The following is a 24489-nucleotide window of genomic DNA, read 5'->3' as shown; positions in this document are numbered from 1 at the left end:
ATGTTTTGAATTGTTTTTTTTTTTTAAATTGTCCAATTAGTTCGTTATTTTACCGCTTAGGTTTGAAAAAAATCGCCTTGGTACATACAACATTGATCAAAATGCATGATGAGGAGCTTGGTTTTCTTTGTTGGAGGAGGAATAATTTTCTTTGAAATGTAGTAGAGGTTGACTATATTAGGACCAGAGCTAGAGGGGAGGTGATGAGGGGAACTGCCCCGGTCGCGCGACAATCCTTATATATAATGGTTCCATCTATGTATAATTCTTTTTGCTAGAATTTATGTTAACGAGGGTATTTGAGTTATGAAGCGACATGCGTATATCTTCCAGAACAACCATCATTTAACAAATACAGTGAAACCCCTCTGAAGGGTCTCCCTTCATATTGGACCAATATTTTTTTTGGTCTTGAAATTTTCCACCGCATGGTATTTTGCCACTCTCTATAGCGACCTCTCCGAGGAGAGTCGTTTTTCCTGATGAACAAAAGGTATCTCTCCTTCAGAGGTTTCGCTGCATGTATATATGTATGTATGAATGTATACATAACAAGGAAAGAGGGGTGTACAGAACAAAACAAAAGTAGACAAAGAAAAGCGAACCTGGGAGCGCGCTCAGGAACCAGAATTGAGGTTCTCCATAACTTGGGGACTCATCTGCACGAGAACTATGATATAGGTACACAGAGCGCTCACCAACGTTATCAGGATGCTCCTAGTTATATAAAAGAACTTCCCGACGGTGAACGTCACCGGGAACACTGTCACGCGGTTGATGATCAGCTGCACCTCATTATACACCGACTGGTTGGGCATCTCCTTGGACCTGGCGAAATTGACGATATAGGGAATGGTCTGCAGGGCCACTTCCGCCACGCGGCAACCACCGATAACGATGTAGACGACGATGGCTATCGCGTACAGGAAATCCAAGACCATGATCACTGTACCGCCGCTCGATATCAGGCCTTTCTCCTGCCTGAGGAAACTGTTCACCTCGACGCAAATGACCAGCAGCACGAAGGCGAACCATACGAACACCGACAGGTTGAACAACCGGTCCGCCTCGAAAACCAGCTCGCACAGCGTGTTGTGGTCCACTGCCAGGTCGTGGATCGTGCCGGACTCCACGATGTCGGCCTTACCCTTCATCTTGCGTAAGCTCCTGTTTAAGCACTCGAACTGGAACTGACAGTGGTGACATATGGCGCAGAAGAAAAGCACGAGGAAAGCCTTGACACCCCATATGAGCACGACGTGCGTCCCCCAGACGACGAGTACGACGTTGTAGGCGCAGGATTCCGTGCCGCAGATAGGCTGAACGTAAGGTAGGTGGGCTTCCAACATGTGGTGTATATCCCAAGACTGTATGATGAAGGACAGTGCCACCACGTATAGTATGAGGAACAATATGGCCACCACCGCAGCTACGCACTCCCATTTGTACGACTTTTTTGTGCCCGAAGACTTCTCGAAGTGTAGAGCCTGCAGAGCGCAGGTCAATCTCCTTACTCGCTTGACTCTGAGTAACAGTATGTCCATCGGTATCACCGTGGTCACGGCGTCCACGGAGACCACCAAGGTGAACCACAAGTGACCGCTTCGATTCGGTAGACCAAGCAGTATGACGTAATGGACCGCGTACAGGTGCAGAATAATAACAACCAGTGTCTTTATAATCGGACGGAGACAAACGCGGGCATCTCTCCTCGGGGGCTCTTCCAGAAGATCCGACAGTCCCAATGTCCAGGACCACCAGTAGAAGAGCCGGGGGGCTTCGAATCGCGGCTTGTCTTCCTTGTCGGTCCGTTGATCGCAGGACAGGGGCAGGTTCGTGATCTCCATCGTGACGTGGGAGTCGCTGCTGCTGCAGTGACGCTTTACGCAGTCCAGGTCCAGCATCGTGGAAGGCATCTGACTTTGGCAACGGGGATATGTCGTGGTCGAACAGCGTATCGTGGGATTCCTTTTTGTTATCTGCTGCCTGACGGTATCCACTTTGGCGTTGTCAAAGGGATCCTCGTAGCCCGGATATGGATCAACAGCATCTATTTGCTTCGAGTGTAAGTTCATGAATAGAGGAGAACCCGGATCTTGCTGAGGGTGATCCTGGTTCATTAAAGCGTCATATCTGTGGCTTCAAATTCCGTGAATCCATGAGAAAACGTGACTAGGGCTAAGAATTCAATGGTCATTAATGTCTTTGAACTGATTTTTCCTAATTTGTACCTGCTATCGAGATTCATCCATTCTATAACTTCGTGATCTAGGAATCGAAATAACTTGGTCCAAAGTTGAATCACGAGGTTGACTCCGAATCACAATCGTTTTAGGACGCGGCTACTTTTCTCACTGATACTAACTACCATCAGGTTTTGTCTTTATCCGCTGGCCTGAATCATCTAATTTCAGACCATGAACGAACGTGCGTATAATTTCAAGACGTTGATGAATGTTGTCGGAATCGTATCCGTCAGAACTTCGTGTCAAATAGTCACCCATGATGATTCGGTACAACTTCAGTTGGAACTTAAGAAGCAAAAACTCCTCGTATATGTATCAATCAGCTGTTTCAAGGGATGCAATCCATCGATCCATGGAGAGCGACCTGAATATTCCTCGCATCTAATCGACACTCCGTATACGACTGTGCTTTTGAACGCTCATAATTCGGTTGGTTTCCGTTGGGTTCTTCGAATGTCAATCCAAGCTATCGAGATGTCTTCTTTATGACACCTGCGAAAACAAAAAAAATATTACAATTAGTCGACGGAATGTCACGGTCAATCCAACAAGGTCAAGTATAAATTGTGTGTATAAATTGTTCCCAAGTGTCACTCTTGGGAAAATGTTTCCGAGTCATTATTCTCCCAGACGTTAATACGGAATGTAACAGATACACTCTAGGAGGTTTTGATTAAACTAACCCCAATTCAGAGCAAGTGAACGTGGGAAAATTGGTTTTTGCGAAAAAAAATATTATTTCTAAAAATGACCGGTAGGGGGAAAATGAAGCACCGCATATGTTCTTTTGTTCAGAATAACGGTAAAATGTCCACTGAAAAAAATTTCGGGGTGAAATTACTTTTATGTACAGGGCTTGCCATAAATGTTATAAATATTTTGAGAATTCATGAGAATTCAAGGAATTGGAAAATTTGAATGCTATATTATATTCGCAAAAAAAAAAGTAGAACTCACTGCATAGCAATCGTTCACATCTGCATTGAAAATATTTTTAGGGAATCGATGAAGGTTGGGACCTTTCAATAACTGTTTCTGCTTCAAAAAATGCTTCATTAAAGCTGTGGAATTTTTTCGATGTACTTTTTACGGGCCCGTAATAATTTTAAAATATCCTAACCCACATGAATTTATACAGTTGAATAATCAAAAGACAATACGGAGACATTAATTTCCATGCTTGACAGGATATAAATAAAAAGTTGAAATCAATGTTATTTCCAACTCAAAAGTATAGGTTTGGCTAATTACTTCATATTTAATCTCCTGGGCTTCGTATATCTCTAAGCGAACTGAATATTTCAAAAATCAAGAATTCAATACAATTTTTAAAATTATGTATGTGTCAGAAAACCCCCACCAAATATAGGCATTTCTACATTAAAATCGGCAATTTTAACACTGATTTTTATGAGGATCACCCTTTTCCTGACCATCAAAGCGATGCTGATGATGATATTACGACGTCATTCAAACAACCTCATTACTGGGAGGATTGAAAACATGGCCAACCATTATAAAAGCATAAATATTATACATATACTGTCAGCGTTGAAGAAATGATAAACCATTGTAAAGGCATATACACGTCTTAAACGCATTGCTAGGGAACCACGGTAACCAAAGTAAACGTTCGGAAAGTGATTGTTGAGGCCCGAAAACCATTGTTGCCCTGGGGTTTTTTGCCCATTTGGGGCATTTGCCCTGCTCTGACGAAATTTTAAAGTAGCCTATCGTTTAAGTTGGGCCCCATTTAGTATATATGCAAAATTTGACGACGATCGATCTAAAATTGTAGATTTATATAGAGAACACACACACACACACACACAGTGTTGACCAGTGTTATTATAACAAAAAACCGAAAATGATCAGCCAAAATTTTTAACTGTGTGTATTTATTTATTCAACATTGTTTGGGCCAAGGCCTATACAAGAGGATGCGGAAGTTATGTATGACGAAAATGACAATTGATGATACAGGAAAATTCTGAAAATCGTAGTACAATCCGCAATATTTGATGGTAGGTTGTTCCAGTCGATAATAGTTCTTGGGAAAAAGCTAAATTTGTTACAATCTGAAGAGGCAAAGATGGGATGTAGTTTTTGGGAATGGTTGAGTCTGACAGAAATGTGAGGTTTGAATTAGAATGTTGGAAGTGTTGATATTAAAAACTCTCGGAAGATTTTGTAAAAAAAAGCCTGTGGCACATTTACAGATCAGTGAATGAGTGACCCTTGGCACAGTTCCAACGCACTAAAGCGACCGGCGACTTATTCCCAGAACACTTAAGTGAACCGTGGCACATATGCAGATCAGTTAAAATACTTGTGGCGCAGTTCCAGACCCCCTCAGCTACCCGTGACACATTTCCAGAACATTTAAGTGAGCCGCGGCACATTTACAAATAATTTAAATTACCTATGGGCGCATGAATGTTTCTTATCATTCAATTAAGTGGCCCGTGACCACATCAAAAGGGGCTGTACTTTCTTTTAAGGTTGAGCAGCTTTCCTCTTACAGACTGATACCGATGACAGAGAGAAAAATAGACAAATTGACTGGCCCACGGCCTAAATGTGCCCCCCCCCCAACACTCGAAGTCACCTGGTGTAGCCCGCAACCTCAAACCAATTTTTGCAAAAATGAACTAAACGACACATCTCCAGATCACTGTATTGACGCGCTACATATTTACAGATCACTTGAGTGACCTGCGGCACATTTACAGACAACTAAATGAGTGATCCGTGGCACAGTTCCAAAGCAATAAAGCGTGCGGCGGCACATTTGAGTTACATGCGGCATAGTACCAGAACATTAAGTTGTCCGCGGCACGCAGACCCGTGGTACAATTACAAAGCACTAAAGCTCTGGCGACAGTACACTTAAGTGACCCGCTGCACATTTACTTAGATGATGTATGGGGGGCATGAATCCACTGTTTCATATCATTCAATAAAGCGGCCCGTGACACGTTACCACATCAAAAGTGTCCCGCATTTTCTTTTAAGATTGAAAGCCTTTCTTAACCGGTCATAGGCCGGGATTGCACTACAAAAGTTTTATAAAACTTTACAAATTAAACCAATAAGCGTATCGGTTACATTAGAGTTAATGTAACCAACAGCCTTATTGGCTGCTTTTTCCAAGTTTTGTAAAAGATCTTTCTCATCAAAGTTTTAAGATTTTTTTAAGAAAGATCATCAAAGATCTTTCTATAAAAGTTTGATAAAATTACTTTTATGAAACTTGAAGATCGTAACCAATAAGAACTTTTTTTACATTCGAGCGAACTGAACTGATCCGCCTATCGGTTGCATGTTTCAAGTTTTATAAGCGAACTTTTATCAAACTTTCATAGTGTAATCCCGGCTTTAAAGACTGATATGGATGACAGAGAGATAAATAGCGAAGAAGGGGGAAAAAAATAGGTTCAAAAACCCCAGAAACTCCTGAAAGAACAAGAAAAAATCCCTTCATTTCAATGACGATTCTTTTACGCGATTCAAAACGATTAATCGTCGGAAATCGGGAACAATTTGGCATCGGAACAATCGTGGAAAAAAAGGCAGCTTATAAAATTCATCAAATTCAATTCACTTCCGCCGTCAAGCAATTTTCTTTTGTTTCCCCAAAGTAGGTGGTGATCAGTCTTTTGTCACTCCGTTGCCATCTCAAATTAGCCAAACACAGGAGCCACAAAACAGAAAGGGAACTCAATAAAAATATATCGCCATTTCTGCAAATTTCGATCGGAGTGGATTGTCTTGTAACAACGAGATTGTGTTTCCATCTTAAATAGACTCGGTGGGTGCGAGTAAACGCCCCGCCACCCATTTCCTTAATAAAGGCAATTTCCTCAATTTTAACTCTTTTCTCCTCCTCCTTCTTCATGAATAATTTATACGCTACGGGGGCCGGTGTGAGTGAGTCCAGCGTTTCATCAAAGTAAAAGCTTCATAATTTTTATTTTTTGCTTCCAAGGCTTCTGTTTCATACACGGCAAGAAATGCTAAAAAATTGGGGTTTTTTTTCCTCCCACTCTCGGTTGTGGTAATGAATAAATTTACTGAAAGTAATTAATGAACGGGGAATATCATTAAATTACTTTTGAATTAAAGGATTAGTTTTCATATGTGTTTTGTTTTTCAATTTTCCCTCATTAATTCTCTGGCTGGATCATTAACGCTCCCGTCGACATATGGCGGCTCGTTTTTGTTCTTCTGTGTACCTTGACTTTTAAAATGCGGGTTATTTTAAGAATTATGACCTGTGTTCATTGTCGTCTTAACACGGGGGGTGCACAACTTTTTTCAGTCCACGGGTCAGCACCTCCTGGAGATAGAAGGCCTCCGCACGGGTTGCCATAAAAGTCATTCAGACTACTTAAGCAACTTTGCAACATTTTGAAACACAGCGACCTATTTCGTTACTTCTTATTTTGGCGTAGAATCTTCCTGATTGGCTCACAAATACCGCATAGTCATTGGATGTGGAGCATAGAAATCGCCAATTCTGAGCCCGATCATTTCTTTTCCTCACAACGATGATACTGGCACGTGCAGGTAATTTTTTCCCCCTGAATATTCTGAGGGAAAATAGTCTATTCTAGTCTAGTTTAAAATAGTCTATAATTGACTATTACTGACGTTACAAGCAGACTGCGAAGTTCTATCTCTGGAAGGTGCTGCGTGGGTTCAAACACCACTTCCTAGAGATAGAAGGCTTCCGCATTCCGCTTGTGACGCCAGTAAGTAGTTCATTTTCCCACAGAATATTCAGGGGCAGAAAATTTCCTGCTCGTGCCGGTATCATCGTTGTGCGGAAAAGAAATGATCGGACTCAGAATTGGCGATTTCTATGCCCCACATCCAATGACTATGCGGTATTTGTGAGCCAATCAGGAAGATTCTACGCCAAAATAAGAAGCAACGAAATAGGTTGCCGTGTTTCAAAATGTTGCAAAGTTGCTTAAGTAGTCTGAATGACTTTTATGGCAACCCGTGCGGAGGCCTTCTATCTCTAGGAGGTGCTGGTTCAAAACCCACCGTTGCTGCAGCGGTGCTCGGCTGACGTTGTTTTTTACTGTGGTTCCCGACTTCGAGACGCGAATGCGAGCCGATCTCCCACGTCAGAAAGTCTCACGACGGAGAACAACAGGCCTACGACGGTAAAATCTTCAATCATTGCATTTCACTCATAGTTAGAAAATGCAAGATGGCAGCACTACACATAACAATCATTAACAAAAACAAATTTCTCAATAGGTTCCCAACACGTGCACACGCACTTTCCCTCATGCACCGGTCCGTTACAAATTCCGTAGAGGAACGCGTACGAGGTGCTTGTGCAGTTGAGAGTAGCAGTAGTAAACGGACCAATCAGCGAATCGAAGTGAAAACAGACAGAATTGTTCAACTCCCGCACGGTGAGTGGCCTCTTTGTCTCGCTGCTCGAGTATGTATGTGTGCGGTGTAGAACAAAGCAATACGACTGTTTTCTTCGCTAGTCTCTATTATGTGCACTCCCGTACCTCGTGGCACCTCACCTACGTGCACGACCTAAAGCGACCATGTGTATTCGAGTCTACAGGAGTCGGTCGCTTCACCTGAGGCGCGTGGAAGTGTGTTTCAGGAGGCTCTATCTTTACCTATAAAAGGACAGAGTCATGCGATAGGACGGAGCGTATCGCTGTTCATTCTTCTTCCCGGACAATACCGAAACGGTAAACACCTAGCAAGCTATAAACTTCACACAGGAGCGGAACCCAAACTACAACCTATAAGCTTGAAATATCCCTACGATTTCGAAGATGGCACTTTTACACGAAACGGATATCATTCAGATTTGATGCTGCGTTCATTCCCGCGCCCCCGGCATCCGAGGCTTAGTCTAAAAATATATGGGGGGCACCGGTGACGGGGACTAAAGTTTTACAGTGCAGAGAAGGTCCTAAAGCGCATTGATTTATGGAACAAATAAAAGAAAACGTCGTGTTCAGCAGAAAATATCGCAAGCGGGAAAAAATGGCGACTCTCATCATTTTCCGAGGCAACGATAAGAAATCTGTCCTCGTCGGTGATCCCAAATCTAACGCCTGATCCATTTCTAATTGTTTATGGAAAATTCACGGGCCAACAATTCATCGACGGAAAATTCACCGTCAAGAAAATTTGTCGACCAACAATTAACCGACACACAAACACCCAAACATGGCCCCCGCTCTGTACAATTAACCGACAGAAAATTCACTAACCACCAATTCGTGGACGGAAAATTCAACGACCAACAATTCACACACGGAAAGTTCACCGATAAGAAAATTCACCAACCAACAATTCGTCGACGGAAAATTGTCAGTGAGCCAGCAAGTGAGCGAGAAATGACCGAGTCAGTGAATCAGTAAATGATACAGTAGTTATAAGTGAGTGACACAGAGTGGTTAGTGTTGATGAGTGAGCAAACTAGTGAGTGATAGAGTGACCGAGTGAGCTACCTAGAGATAGAGTTAATCGCCTAGTGAGTGAATAGGCGACCTAGTGAGTGACTGTGATGATGCGCGCAAGTGGTAGACTGAGGGATCGGATCTAGTGAGTGAACGAGTGAGACAGAATGAGTGACCTAGGGAGTAAGCACTTGACTTGGTGATTGAATGCGAGATAGATTAAGCGACTTAGGGCCGTATTCACCGACATGGTTTAAACTGTAGTCACAATTTTTAGATTAGAGAGCAACATAGATTGGTTAAAAACATGAATTCAACCAATCCGTGTCGATCTCTTATCAAAAAATTGTGACTATATTTCAAATCATGTTGGTGAATACCGCCCTTAGTCAGAAAGTGAACGATCTGGTGACTGAGTGCGTGTGACAGAGTGAGCGACCTGGTAAAAGAGTGATCTAGTGCTAGTAACAGAGTGAGTGACCTAGTTTGAAAGCGAGCGAGGGAAGGAGTGAGCGTATTATAACAGAATGAACAACCTCGCGAGTTGATGATAGAATGAATGACCTGGTGAGTAAATGACAAAGTGAATGAACTAGGGCAGTGGTGCGCAAACTTTTTTGAAGCAAGATCCCCTTTTAACCAAAAATTTTTTCGGTGACTCCTACGTAGGCTGGCCATATGTCCTTGTTTTTCCGGGACATCCAAATTTTTTGCCAGTAAACTTGCTGTCCCAAGAGCAATGAGACACTCTTCGCAACGCTTGTTTCAACCACCCTAGTTCATTGCGACTCACGGTTCGCACAGCACTGACCTAGGGAACAAATGAGTGACCTAAAGATCAAGTGAGTCACCGGGGATTCATCGTGCCTACTGATCGAGTGTGCATAGTGAACGGCGTCATTGTGAGTGAGTGATATAATGAGCGATCCAGTGAGTGGCTGATAGAATGAGATACCTAGTGATTGACTAAAGCTCCATTCACATGGGAAATAGAAAAATAATTTTCACCAATGACTGCTCCCCATTTCTTTCCTTACGAAGGAAAAAAGTCGTCAAGCGGGTGCTAGAACTCCCAATGCTAGCGCAATATTTGCACATGTGAACGAGACTCAAGTGAACTTGTGAGTAAGTGAGCTAGTTCTAGTGACAGGGCCGGTTTCGCTCAAAGCTTGGTTATAACGATATCGAAGATTTCGCGAAATTTTGTCGTTGTATTTACTGAGGTGTCGTGACATTCTAATACATTGGGTTCAGAAAAGAATCAAAATTATCTCACTCCCGCCATTGTCGCCACCTGGGGGCCATTTGCTGAAGTTGAGGGACAGAGCCTCTACTTCAGCGCGTCATGCCATAGTGCGTAAGTAAGGAAGGAAATGTCGTGTCTCCCGTAGTGCATACTACCACACATGCACCTCGCCCACATTCCTCTGCGGAACTTCCAACGAATAGGTACATGCTGGAATGTGCGTGTACGCGCGTTAGTAAAAGTGAAACTAACGTAAAGTTTGTTTCTGTGTAAGTCTTGTTATAGTGCCGCCATCTATTTTGTGAACTATGAGTGAAGTGTAATGATTGAAGATTTGTACCGTTGTGGGACTGTTGCTCTCTGTGGTGAGACACCCCGTGGTGTATACGGATAGCGTGCTTGCCCGGTTTGCTTGGGTTCGGTAGTGTGTATGAAGTTGCTTTATTTTAATTTGGGAATATACATGCTCAAGCCATGGCCCGAGTGCAAAATTTGGCCCTCGGAGTCATGTGATGTGGCCTACTTTTCAAAAGGGAAATACGCGGTACACATGCACACACATTTCTAGATCACTTAGGGCAACCCACAGTGCAGTTCCATAACATTTAAGTGGCTCGCCGTGGTATATTTAAAGATCGCCCGAGTGACCCGCGAGACAGTTGCAGAGCAGCCCGCGATGTAGTTCCACAGCATTTGAATTGAGATCACAAATATATGATATTGCGAATTTGCGAATTCTCGTTAGAAATGGTGCCAATTGTTGGTTAAGTCGTCAATTATTCCTATTTCACAACTTCGCGAGAAATTCACATGAGGCTACATTGAGTATACAATGAGTCTAATCCTGATAAATAATACTGAAAAACGACAAAAGAAAATATGTCGTTATACCCGAGGTCATTTAATTTTTATTGACGTTATTGGCACTATTGGAATTAGTCACAACCACCCATTATTGACGTTATAACCGAATTCAACTGTATTCATGGCACGGCGATCCCCACTTTTCAATCCCAGGACAAAGGGACGTTAGGAGCGAGCTGAGTTAACAGTTCGTTTGATCGCCCCGTATTTTACGGGACCGACCAATTTTCTCATATCATTCGGCTCTTAGGAGTGGTCATTCCTATCACGCCCCCGTATCCGCACTTGAGCGGAGGCAGACATCTTCAGCTACGAATGGAGCCGAGGCATGTATCTTCAGCTACGTATAGGACTGAGGCAGGGGTATCTTCAGCCACGGATAGAGCAGAGGCGGGCATCTACAGCTGCGAATGGATCAGGGACAGGCAGATCCGGGGCGATGTATCGGAGAAAAGACTTGGAGTGATCACCCCCACCCCTGGATCCACGATTCATCCTACGATGCATCGAAAGAACTAGAACATGTGAATCAATCAGTTAATAACGATGACTCGCTAATTAATCCTTTCCAATCGGCATCGGTAGTGCACCATCTGCAATGCTGCGTATAATCCCGTTTGTGAGTTGTTGCCTTCCCAATCAGTCACTTTAAAGGAGGCGGATTTGCATAACGACAATCGAGTTAACTTCTCTCTCTCTCGTGTTGGCGATGCCATATTCCAACTGATTAATCAGGAGCGGATTACGGGAAAACCCTGACGATGAAAGCGTGTATAAACAGACTCGCCAATTCGCTTCGAATTGATTATTCAGAATAATCCTTGAAGAATTCCATTCCATGTCCCTGGGATGTTTGTTCTCTTCTTTCATGTTGGGATACAGAACATCCAGAGCTTTGTCGCATGATTTTATTCATGTTCAGAATTATATTTGTGGATTTTCCGCTTGTGGGCGCTACACGGATTTCGTCGCCTCTTTTCTGATCCCATTCTGATCTGATTTTCTTTACAGCACCCGAGTGGTGCAGTGGTAAGGTGCTCGTCTACCATCAAATGAAAACTACCGTCAGGTCGGATTACGGGGAAGAACATATATAGATTAAAAGTTCTTTCCCTATCGAATCCTGAGATGACAACCGATAGATGGCGCCTTCATACCCGACTCAACTCGATCGGCAGTAAATTCTTGTACTGCCACATGACCGGAGTGGTAATGCGGTAAAGCGTGCTATAGGATGAGATAGACTCGAAAAGCTGGCGGTGGGGTGGCACGATGATGATGATGACGTCAAGTCATGTACATGTAGGCATATACGAATAGGACTATATATGAAATGTTCATTCTCTAAGTTAAATACTGTCTGCTCCGTCATTGACGATGGAGGCGGGGGAGGGGGGTGCATGCCCCTCCGTATCTCCGCTTATGTCGCATGCGCTCTAGGTCACTCTTTTGATCACTCACTAACCTGGTCCTTCATTCTCTAAGTCATTAGTTTGGTCACTCATTGACCTAGTCCCTAGCTGTTTAGTAGACAAAGGGGGATTTATGGTGGGCTATACAAATTTTGCAGCACTTTTTTGCATTCTGCTAATTTTCTTGACCACTTATTGATCGAATTTGCCACCCCCTAATAACTTTCTACCCTGGCTACAGCATGCAAAATGCCCTCCCCCGTAAATACGCCACTGTTCGTTTCTTTATTGTACTCAGTAGGCCCTTGTGTCCAATGTTCTCTCTAAAGACAATGATTTCTTTCGCTTTTCTGGAACGGGCTCGTTTATAACCGTGTAATGACTCCCCCCCCCCCCCTCCGTCTCGACAAACCTTATCACGTGAAGTTAATCGCTTGGCACAATGATGTGTGGGTGTACGCCACTGTATCTTCTTTTGTTCGTATCGATATCCCGGTATTGCTTCGGATTTTGTTTTTCCTTCTTATAATTCTTGTCGCAAAGATACTGTGATTGCTGGGTAAAAGGTAATTGATGACGCTACTTTTTCATCGTAGAAAACAGGGTGACGTGTGGATGAAGATTTTTGATCGGGTTCTAGATTAATGGAATCGAAGTATCTAAAGCTAACTTGGGGAAACGAGATCCAAAAAATTCGCTTCAGAAATTGCGTCTCCAGGCAATTTTCGCCCCAGACGGAGCCAAGGAAGTGAGTGAATGACCGTATGAGTGACCAAGTGAATGGATGCTTGAGCCATTCAGCGAGCGAGTTAGTCTTTCATCCATGAGTCTATATGCTGTGATCTATTTCGTTAATATAGATGGCAGCATCTAATAGACCTTATTCTGTGCTTTGTTTATAATGTCCAAGTGATTTAAGATTGCTGTCTGTTCTGCTTCTGTGTCTCACGCTCTCTCGAGCATTCGCAATCATGTAGCTAACGCGTTAACATCTATTTCTATCCGTGCTTCATCCTTTATCATGTGTATGTGTATTAAATGCAATAAGTCAAAGAGTTCACTTCGTCTTCTATCGTCTTCCACTCGGACGAATGTTTCAGCGAGAATGAAACATAAAACTGGCGACGAACTATGGGATGTTTACCAAACTGATGCCTGATGAGAGCTGGTATGTTTATTTCGACATTGCTTTTCCTTATCACGCTCGAGTTTCGCGTGGCACTGGTATCTATTTATATTGATGTTTATAAAATTCTAACATGGCAACAATTGGGTCTATGCCTGAGTTCGATACCTCAAATTCGGGGTCCTGGGATTTATATATACAACAGCTGACTTTTTTCTTGGAAGCAAATGCGATAACGCTTCCTGAAAAGAAAAGGGCTGTTCTTTTGGCTGTGTGCGGAATAAAAACGCTAGGGATTTTGCGTTCCCTTGTGTCGCCTCAGCAGATTTCTGATGTGAGTTTCGATAACATACTCGAACTACTGAAGAATCATTTCTGCCCAAAACCCTCCGAAATTTATTGCAGATTTCAATTTCATAAGAGAGTACAGTTAAACAATGAGTCAGTAAATTCGTACGTTACCGAATTAAGAAAATTAGCTGAAAATTGTAATTTTGGTGCTACTCTTGCTGAACGATTGCGCGATCAGTTGGTATGTGGATTACGAGATGAAGGAACTCAACGGAAGTTACTGGCAGAGCCAAAATTGAATTTTGACGATGCTGTTGCCAAGTGCCTTGCAGCTGAAACTGCGTTTTCACAATCAAAACAAATTCATTCTCAAAATTCTCAAGTTTCTAATTCAGGAACTTCTGATTTCGTTGAACAAGTGAAGTGTAAAAAGAAATTTAATTCGAAACAAAAAAATGTTTCAAAGGATGATTTTTCTAATAACAGTTATGTATGTTTTGGTTGTGGTGGACGACATGACCGTTCTAATTGTCGTTTCAAATCAGCGACTTGCAGGCACTGTGGCAAGAAAGGGCATGTACAAACTGTATGCCGGGCCAAGAGTAATCAGAAAAATAAAGCATACACACATAATACACATGAAATTAAAACCGAAAATGAATATTCGAATTCTGTAGTTAACTTTTCTGGTTTCAAACAAGGTATCGAGGTTTTATTGAACAACCGTGCATTAAAAATGGAGATTGATTCTGGATCTTATTATTCTATAATTTCTAAAGAAACTTTTGAAACTTTGTTTGGTTGCTGCAAACCTAAGATTAGAAACACTTTTGTGAAGTTGCGGGATTTTCAAGGAAATTTAATTTCACTTCTAGGTTCATGCATGGTAGAAGTACAATTTGGGAACAAGAACGTCAGATTACAATTGCTAATTTCAAAATGTAAATGCACAAATATTTTGGGTTTCTCATGGTTTGAGCCTCTGGGTATTTCATTGAATGGAGTCAAAAAGATTGAATCTAATCCTGTGGATTTTGTAATTCAAAAATATAGCGAGGTTTTTGATGCTGGATTGGGTACATTTGCAGGACCTGTCGTGTCTTTACCTCTTGATCCTCAATTTCCTCCCATTCGACTCAAGGCTAGGAATGTTCCACTTGCAATGAAACCAAAAATCGAGATTGCTTTGAAAAAACTTCAGGATGAAGGAGTTATTGAACCTATTTCGAACCCAAAGTGGTCAACTCCTGTTGTTCCCGTTATTAAACCTTCAGGTGACGTTAGATTATGTGGGGATTATAAGGTAACTTTGAATAAGGCCATGAATGCTCACCCCTATCCAATTCCAGCTGTTAATCAGTTACTGTCAAACCTGAAGGGTGGAGGATATTACGCTAAAATAGATTTAGCTCAGGCTTATTTACAGCTTCGTGTAGACGAAACTTCAGCCGAGGCCCAGACAATTGTAACTCACAAGGGTGCTTTCAAGGTTAACAGATTGCAATATGGTGTTAATGTTGCTCCTGGAATTTTCCAAAATATGATCGAAAATTTGTTTTCAAATTTGGAAGGAGTAGTTCCATATTTTGATGACGTTTTGATCAGGGCTAATTCTCTAGATCAATTAGCATCAAGATTAGAATGCGTGCTAGACAAACTTAAAAATGTCGGATTACGTGCTAAAAGAGAAAAATGTCTTTTTGGAGTCACTGAAGTTGAATTTTTAGGGTACCGTATCGATGCTGCGGGTATTCACCCTTCCAATTCGAAAATTGAAGCAATACGTTCGACTCCCATTCCAAAAAACAAACAGCAATTGCAGGCATTTTTAGGACTGATAAATTTCTATAACAGTTTTCTTAAGGATAAGGCTACAGTTGCGGAAGTGTTGCATAGATTACTGGATCAAAATGCACCATTCAAATGGTCAAAGATCCACGATGATGCCTTCAATTCTCTGAAGGAATTGTTAAGTTCGGATTGTGTGTTAGTTCCTTTCGATGAAAAGCTTCCCATTGTGTTGGCATGCGATGCTTCACCTTTTGGAGTTGGTGCGGTTTTGAGTCACGTACTTCCTGATGGTTCAGAAGCACCAATAGCTTATGCCTCGAGAACTTTAACTACTACAGAACGAAACTATGCTCAAATCGATAAGGAAGCTTTGGGTATAGTATTTGGAGTAAAAAAGTTTCATCATTTTCTGTATGGTCACTCATTCACTATAGTTACTGACCACCAACCTCTCTTGGGAATTTTCAATAAAAATAAGCCCACAAAAGAGATTTTATCTCCGCGAATGCTAAGGTGGAGTTTGCTTCTAAATGCATATGATTTTTTGTTAATTCATAAGCCGGGAAAGAAAATTGGTAATGCGGATGCCCTAAGCAGATTACCGAATGCAAAAACTCCCGAATCCATGGTCACTTCTCCATTAGAAGTGCTATTCATAGAAGAATTAGAAAATCCACCACTTCATGCTGTGGATATCTCAAAAATGACTATTAGAGATCCAATACTTTCTAGAGTGTTGAACTGGGTACTAAAAGGTTGGCCTGTTGAGATGAGAAATTCACAGTTTCGAACTTATTTCATAAAAAGGAATGAACTATCAGTGCATAAAAATTGCTTATTATGGGGAAATAGAGTAATTATTCCAGTGCCAGGTCGATCTCGAGTTTTAAGTGAATTGCATGTCGCGCATCCAGGCGTTGAACGCATGAAAGCTCTTGCAAGATCGTTCGTATGGTGGCAAGGCATGGATGCTGATATTGAAAACTACGTAAGAAGATGTACGAACTGTCAACGTACAAGGCATGCACCTCCCAAAGTTCCAATCCATCCGTGGGAAATAACGACAAAGCCTTGGTCCCGAGTTCACATAGATTTCGCTGGACCATTTCAAGGACAAAACTTCTTGATTCTGATTGACTCTTACTCCAAGTGGACTGAAGTACGACGAATGACATCAACTACTGCCACCGAAACCATCGATGTGCTGCGCGAGATTTTCGCTACTCATGGTTTGCCGGATGTTGTAGTTTCCGATAATGGACCTCAGTTCACATCTAACGATTTTCTCCGTTTCCTAGAAAGTAATGGTATTCGTCAAGCACTGATTGCTCCTTACAGACCATGTGCAAATGGTCAAGCAGAGAGAACTGTCCAGTCGGTGAAGGACTCTCTAAAACGCATCGTTTCAGGTTCCTGGAGAAAGCGTCTTTCCAATTTCCTACTTCATCAACACATCACGCCATCTTCAGTAACAGGGGTCAGTCCAGCTGAGCTGCTGATGGGAAGGAGGCTGACTACTGTCTTGGACCGTCTTCATCAAGACTTGGTGGGTGATAGAAGGTGGAAACAAGAGCAAGATGCAGCTATAGAGCAAAAGCAACGGAAAGTGAGACGATTCGATGCCAAAGATGCTGTCTACATCAGAAGTTATAGCCAGGGTGCATCCTGGATTCCGGCTACTGTTGTGAAACCAACCGGACCAGTGTCATACAAAGCCATCACCAATACCGGAGATGTTGTCCGACGTCACGCTGACCAAATGATGAACCGTTATCCTACAGATCCTACAAGTTCAGAGATTTCCGGATCGAGTCCAATTCCCGCAGATGTGTCAACAGAGACTAGTGCAGAACCTTCAAGTTCAACGTTTGCAAGCGAGCAGATACCAAACGATAACGGAACTGTGGCAACAAAGACTCCGAGACCGAAACGAACAATCATTCGCCCAAAACGACTGGGAATCGACGACTTTCCTAACTAAGAAGGGAGGGGTGCTGTGATCTATTTCGTTAATATAGATGGCAGCATCTAATAGACCTTATTCTGTGCTTTGTTTATAATGTCCAAGTGATTTAAGATTGCTGTCTGTTCTGCTTCTGTGTCTCACGCTCTCTCGAGCATTCGCAATCATGTAGCTAACGCGTTAACATCTATTTCTATCCGTGCTTCATCCTTTATCATGTGTATGTGTATTAAATGCAATAAGTCAAAGAGTTCACTTCGTCTTCTATCGTCTTCCACTCGGACGAATGTTTCAGCGAGAATGAAACATAAAACTATACTCAATCGCCCATTCAGTCGCTAACTCACAAATACAAATACAAGGCCACGACCGGCAAAATGCCCAACTAGATGGCTGAGGAAAGCTCACTCACTCACCAATGGTCATTAAATCGCACACTCACTCGCTCATCGTGTACTCACTGCCGTCTCTCCCTTATATACAGGTGAATTAAAATATAATATATAAATATTTTATCATATTATATACATCATATATAAAATATGTGGTGGTTATAAATAAACTGACACTACTCAGGCATATTTAGTGCCTATTCCAATGGAGGAATTTTGATGAAACTGGGTATATAGGATATATATGGACCATGGGGGAAGATATGTTCAGTAAAAAAAAAGTTTAATTTTTGGCCACCAGGTGAAAAAGTTATGCTTTTTTATCGCAGTTATTTTTTTCCCGTGATCCAAGTAACGTATATGCTGTGTCAAGTTTCCATGACATACGTCCAGCACAACGGGCTTTACCTCGGTCGGAGTAGTGTCGGTATTCTCAGCTTAATTATACTGACACTACTCCGACCTATTTAGCGCCGTTGTAGTGGATGTATTTCATTGAAACACTGTATATACGTTGATTAGACTACGAGGAAAATATAACTACGATAAAAAGAACTACTTTTTCACCTGGTGGTCTAAAATTGAACTTTTTTAGTTGAACCTTTCACTTTTCCGCCATTGTCTATATATCCCATATAAAAAGTTTCATCGAAATACCTCCATAAGACTGGGCGCTACATATATCTGAGTGGTGTCAGTTTATTTATAACCACCCTGTATTTCAGAAGAATTAACTCCTTGCTCCTCTGATATATATGTCGAGGTGGTCGGCTGAAGTTGGTTTTCTATGGTTCCCAACTTCAAGGCGCAAATGCGAGCCGATCTCCCCGTTAAAAAGTCTCGCCACAGAGAGCAACAGTCCTACAACGATAAATCATTCAATCATAACACTTCACTCATAGTTAGGAAAACTGGTGGCAGATGGCAGCACTACACATAACAAGCATTACAGAGAAACAAAAAAAAAACTTTCCGTCAGGTTTCACTACACGTACATTCGCGCATGCACCGATTCGTTGGGGGTTCCGCGGGGGGTGGGGGTGCATGTGTATGTGTGGTGTAGCAGTAGTAGGTAGGGCCTCCAGAAAATGGCTCGGGGATCCATGATGTTCTTAAGTCAGCCACCTCGTTGGGCAATTTGCCTGTTGTGGCGTTGTATTTGTATACGTATATTACAAGGACTGACCTCTTCCTCAGAAGAAGAAGCACAGAAATTTCCTATCAGTTACAGTATTTTATACCGTATTCCCCGCATTAAGCCGGCATGCCGGGAAACATCGAGGGAGATCAGCATGCCGGGAGATTCGAATCGCAGATTCTGTGAAGGAAAAAACTCCTCTAAATATCTTTATTATAAAAATCCATTGAATTGGCTGAATGCACAGTGTGATCCTTATTAGAACTCGCTTTTTCTCGGCGTGCCTGTAACGCAACGGGCCCCAACATTCAAAAATCTGGCGTCCCTTCGATGGCATCCCGGCTAATACGAGGGGATACGGTAATTAGCTGCCCAGCAAATGCACAATCGTGCTGCCATCTAACGAGTAGTAAGAAGCATATTTCTTCTATTTCATTAATCATATGATACGCCTTTACATCTCAGTAAAATGGCGCAACGTAGTTAAGACTGTTGCGAGTATGACTCAGACTGTCCTTGGATCAGAGGATTCGAAGTAGCTATTGTGTAATACAGTGACTCCCAACGTGGGCGTTATCGATGGAATGTTTCTGGGGGGCGGTAGAAGCTACGGGTAGAACATAGGATCCTATGGGTTAGATTGCGATGGGGCAAAAAAAGTTGGGAAACTTTGGTGTAATAGAAAACTGCTTCCTAAACCGTACATGCACCTCGTACACATTTCTCTGAGGAAATCGTATGGTTGCAATCGTTGGGGGGGGGAAACGTGTGGCCTTATATCCCGTGATTATGCATAATAACCATATTTATCGAATTTCCGTAACATATGCATCGGTTCTGTTGTAGTTGGGGAAAATTATTGTGGTGCTGGGTTTATTTTTTTGTCCGAAAGGTGGCGCCATCTGTTGTGAAAATCAAGGAAATGACGGCATCGAGGGTGTGCGCGTAGGCATCCTTCTTCTTCAGTTTCCGTATCTGGTAACCCTACCCTAACGTGTAAGGTAATGGTATGTGGAATATTGGAAACTAGTTTGAGTTCCGTATTTGTACAGAAGTAGCGTGATTGGTCATTCCGGGATTCGAACGCGGGTCGTCAGGATGAGAGTCAGGTATCTTAACCACTCGGCTACACGGCACGTCTTAAAACTGGTTCCGTCTTAGAAGGAGTTCGTCTCGATTAGCGTTCGTGCCGCCATCTGTCTTCCATACTTTCAACTGAAGATGGTAGATGCTTGAATTTTTTTTTTTTTTTTGAATTTCCGTGTTATGTAAATATCATGTAGGTTTTCCAGATGGCCGCTGTGGTGGTCGAGTGGTCATAGTGACGGACTCGCATCGCGGCGACCCGGGTTCGAGCCCCACCGTCGCCACAGTGGTGGTCGGCTGAAGTTGATTTTCTGTAGTTCCCAACTTTGAGGCGCAAATGCGAGCCGATCTCCCCATTAAAAAGTCTCGCCACAGAGAGCAACAGTCCTACAAACAGTACAAATATTCAGTCACTACACATCACTCACTTCACTTCTGAGATATAGATGGCAGCACTGAAAAATCATACACACCACTAGATACGCACTCAGACTATTAGGTACACACACTTACAATTCCGACACAACTCACTAGGTAGTAAATTGCCTCTGGCGATAGACCTGAGTTGTGCTCGGTTTGGAAAAAAAAAAGAAAAAAAAAAAAGGTTTTCCAGATGTGACGAATTGCAGAGCGGCCAGCTAATATTGAACCTCTCTCAATTTCGCATACGTGCTGTTCTCGCCCATAGATGGCATTACAGGAGGCCATTTTGTGTATCTCGATATCTTGCCAATGACTTTTTTTTCTCGATGCGCATTCTTCCTTGCCAGTAGAGCAAAACCCCGGTCTCTATCGCCATTGGCGATTACTGGGAGTGGAGAGTCGTTTGTATGACATTCGTCGGTCAAAACGTCGTATAAATGCGTAAAAGTCGTGTTGCAAAAACAAATTGCTCTTCCCCCACAGACATGCGAAATATTAAAAAATTCAATGTGACTAATTTCATCTCCAATTCGATAAAAGAAATTATTTCATTTATACTTGAGGAGAAAAGAATTTTAAAATCGCGTTTTTCAAATAGTGACAGAACATTGTCTTTGCTTTGGAAAGTTGCCCCATCTGCAATCTTATACTGTCAACTTTTTTTGGCAAAAGATGATCTGTACCTAAGGCTGACCATATTTTCTGGAGAAAAATACGGTAAATCGGGCTTCGAAATACGGGACATAGCTGATTATCACCAAAAAATAAGCAAAGTTGCCAAATCATGCAAAAAATCACAGAAAAGTTCTCAATCGAGGGGAAATGAAGCACCACTTCAAATTGAAGTGAAAAATACTACCAATATGTGAAAAAGTATTCTTATTTGTACTCGCAATCATCGTAGTGTAGTTTCTGAGTCGGGAAGTTAATTTTAATCGTTGATTTGAAGAATAAAAGTCAAGTTGGCTTCGATGGAAATACCTGAAAAACCGGGACATTTTTGCAAAAAAACCGGGACTGTCCTGGCAAATACGGAGTGTATGGTCACCTTATCTGTAACGAGCTGCTTAATCTTTGATTTTATTTCTCTGCTTTATAATCGTTTTCAATGTTAACTCAGGGTTATATTGTGGGGGTTGTAAAATTGTATATACAGGGTTATATACAATCTTATATCGAATTGTTTTAGCAAGATAAACTTTTTGAGAAACTCTTGTCAAATTCTTCCGAAGTTTCCTGTTTATCTTTCAAAAAAAATCGACTTACCGAGGACGATGTCACTCTCCGCTATCCGTACACACACACAAAGGTTTTTAGCAGCTGGCTGATGCGGAGATATATTTTGGAAAGAGAGAAAAAAAATTCAACTGCTCCTGCGGTGAATCGAACCCACGTCCTTTCACTTTCCGGGTGGACCATTAGACTACAGATTCAACGAACATCTCGATCTGTCCTTGGAGCTCGTGCGCACTGAACGGGACCGTACATGGACGGTCGGGCCAAAGCTCACAATTGCTGACAATGCCACTAGATGGCGACTTATCCGAGGATGATGTCGGAGTCTAGTGGTCTAAAGGCGTTCACCCGGAAAGTGATAGGACGTTAGTTTGATTCCCCGTAAGGGCAGTTGAATTTTCTCTCTTTCCAAAATATATCTTCGCATCAACCAGCTGCTAAAAACCTTTGTGTGTAAAGCGACTTTCGTTTTCGGGACAGCTAGTGGCATATGCACTCAGACTGTTAGATACACGCCATCTACACTTTCGGCACAACTCACTAGGTAGTAAATTGCCCATAGATGGTGATAGACCTGAGTTGTACTCGGTTTGAAAAAAAAGGACAGCTACTGGACTGCGGAAGTGACACATCCAGCTAGGCACCACAACGAAAGAAAATTCCACAGCAAATGATCAAAAGAACTGATATAGTACTGTGTGTACCGTATATGTTTCTCCTATTGGCAGACCTGTGTACTCTCCCATCTCCTAGGGATAACGCTGGAAACATTGAAAGTCTTTCGAAAAACTGAACCCGTTTCGTTGAGGTCCGTCGTGTCTACGTATATTCTCAGAAACAAGCAATAAACAAATCACTTGAGTGTTCGTTGTAAATTGTCATCAACCAGCAGAATGGGTATTTCCGTACACGTCAGTGATAACAATAAAATCTATGACTTTCGCGGTGGCAATATGCAAAGAAGATTGTTTTATCGCAACGTGCTTTTCCACTGTCTACAAAAATTGCGCACACTTGCATGGTTATGAATGGCGTTTTCTAAAACGATTTATGGTTCGAGTCTGAGTGAAAGCGTCAAATAGTTGAGGTTTTGTGTCAGTCGAATAAATCAATTATTAAACATTAAAATACATAGGAATCAATTGCGACCAAAGCCGCTCGTAAAGAACACCCCAAGATGTATCCAGTCTGGGGGAGCCCAATAAAAATCTGCAAATTGGGACCCGGCTCCTTGATTGGGTGGCCTTGGATTTTATTCGTTGATAAAATGACTATAAATAAAAAAATTTCGTGGCCCTCACAGGGCGGATGTCCGACAAGTCTCCAGGTCGGGGGCCCATGCAAAAGTTGACAGGTTTCATTTCGGGGTGGGTGGCTTGGATAAATCTCAATGATTTTTGTTGTTTAACATTGTAAAATTTGTAATTGGTTGGGGGTCCCTGGATTTTATTTATTCGTGGCCCTCACAGAAGGGGTGTCCGATAAGCAGCTTCCATGTCGGTGGCCTCATGTAGTAGTTGACAGGTTTCATTTTGGAAGCCCTGGATGAATTGCATTATGAAATTCTACCAATTGGGTCCCGGGTTCTTGATTGGGGCCCCTGGAACTTATTTGTTGGTAAACTGAGCGCAAGGGAAAATTTTTCGTAGTCCAACAGGGCTCCAGTTTGGAGACCCCCATAAAGAAGTTTTCTTGGGGTACCTGATGAATCACATTTGCTTTTTTTCTTTCCTTTATTATTGTAAAATTCGTCAGTAAGCTGGTGCTTTCGCATGTCACTTTTCATAGCATTCTGATGAAGTGGGACGAAATAGACAAGGTATGTTGTAAAGAGAAAAGGGGGTTGGCCCTGCCACATAGGCGGAGGGGGCAGAGCCCTCCTAGTAAATAAATAAATAAATAATTCGAACGGCAAAAGGTAAATAAAAAGGGGGGGGGGAATAATTTACTGACCGAGGTTAAGAACCCTTGCGGAAAAGTTTAACAACCTCCACATCCTAGCCGGTACCTGACAGAAGAAACGCGTGATGCTGCATTATACAGCCAAATTTCATTTCAACCAATAGAGTTATTCCGAAAATTTCGTTATAACGAAAACTTCTCCAACCCTTAAATAATTTAACACAGAAGAACAATGCAGAATCCGTTATAACGAATTCTATAGCAAGTTTTTGAAAATATCAATGGAAAAAATGTCACATTTTGCAAAATTAGTCAATAGAACTTAACTTGTTAAACTGTCAAAGAAAAAGCGTTGTCGTTTTATGGCTTGCTAAATACCCTTCACCCATTAAAAAGTCTCGCCACAGAGAGCCACAAGCCTACAACGATAAATTATTCAATCGTTACATTTCACTCATAGTTAGAAAAACTGGTGGCAGATGGCAGCACTATCCACATAACAAGCATTACACAGAAACAAACTTCACACGTCAGGTTTCACTACACGTACACGCACATTCCCGCATTCGTTAGAGGTTCATCAGAGGAATATGGACGAGAAGCATGTGTGGGTTTGGTAGTAGTGGCTTGCTAAATACGGTGGGTCGAAAAAGAAATGAAATCTGTGGTATAGGACAGTGGTACTCTCTCAACCTGGGGCCACGTGGCCCTCTTGAAGTCCTGGGATATTCTAAGGGGGCCACAGATAAAAATTAGATGGAAGCGAGAGCCATGAAGAGCTACGAAGAGTTGGAGCTTTCAAGTAGAATATTGATCGAGAAAATATAGCCTACATCATAATCTGCCAAACTTTTTGTTCCATTGTCCCCTTCATCGCCCCCCCCCCCAACTCAAGTAAACCCATAGGATCCTATGTTACATCAG

The 24489-nt window shown here is 42.2% G+C and overlaps 1 protein-coding gene across 1 annotated transcript in view; it reads right to left on the bottom strand.

Moving 5' to 3' along the window:
• Positions 1 to 491: 491 nt before the first annotated feature.
• Positions 492 to 24489, bottom strand: part of LOC149078382 (uncharacterized) — a 51927-nt gene continuing 27929 nt past the window's right edge. The window contains exon 2 of the mRNA XM_089241468.1: positions 492 to 2738. Within this exon, the coding sequence (XP_089097594.1) occupies positions 618 to 2120 (1503 nt within the window). The 5' untranslated portion in view covers positions 2121 to 2738 and the 3' untranslated portion in view covers positions 492 to 617. The remainder of the gene's footprint in view (positions 2739 to 24489) is intronic.

The sequence above is a fragment of the Pholcus phalangioides genome, unplaced genomic scaffold (genome assembly GCF_987345545.1).
Source record: "Pholcus phalangioides strain wild (caught in Gottingen) unplaced genomic scaffold, Ppha-v1.0 ptg000014l_1, whole genome shotgun sequence".
NCBI classification, from domain to species: domain Eukaryota; kingdom Metazoa; phylum Arthropoda; class Arachnida; order Araneae; family Pholcidae; genus Pholcus; species Pholcus phalangioides.
This window is presented reverse-complemented; position numbering and strand designations above follow the sequence as displayed.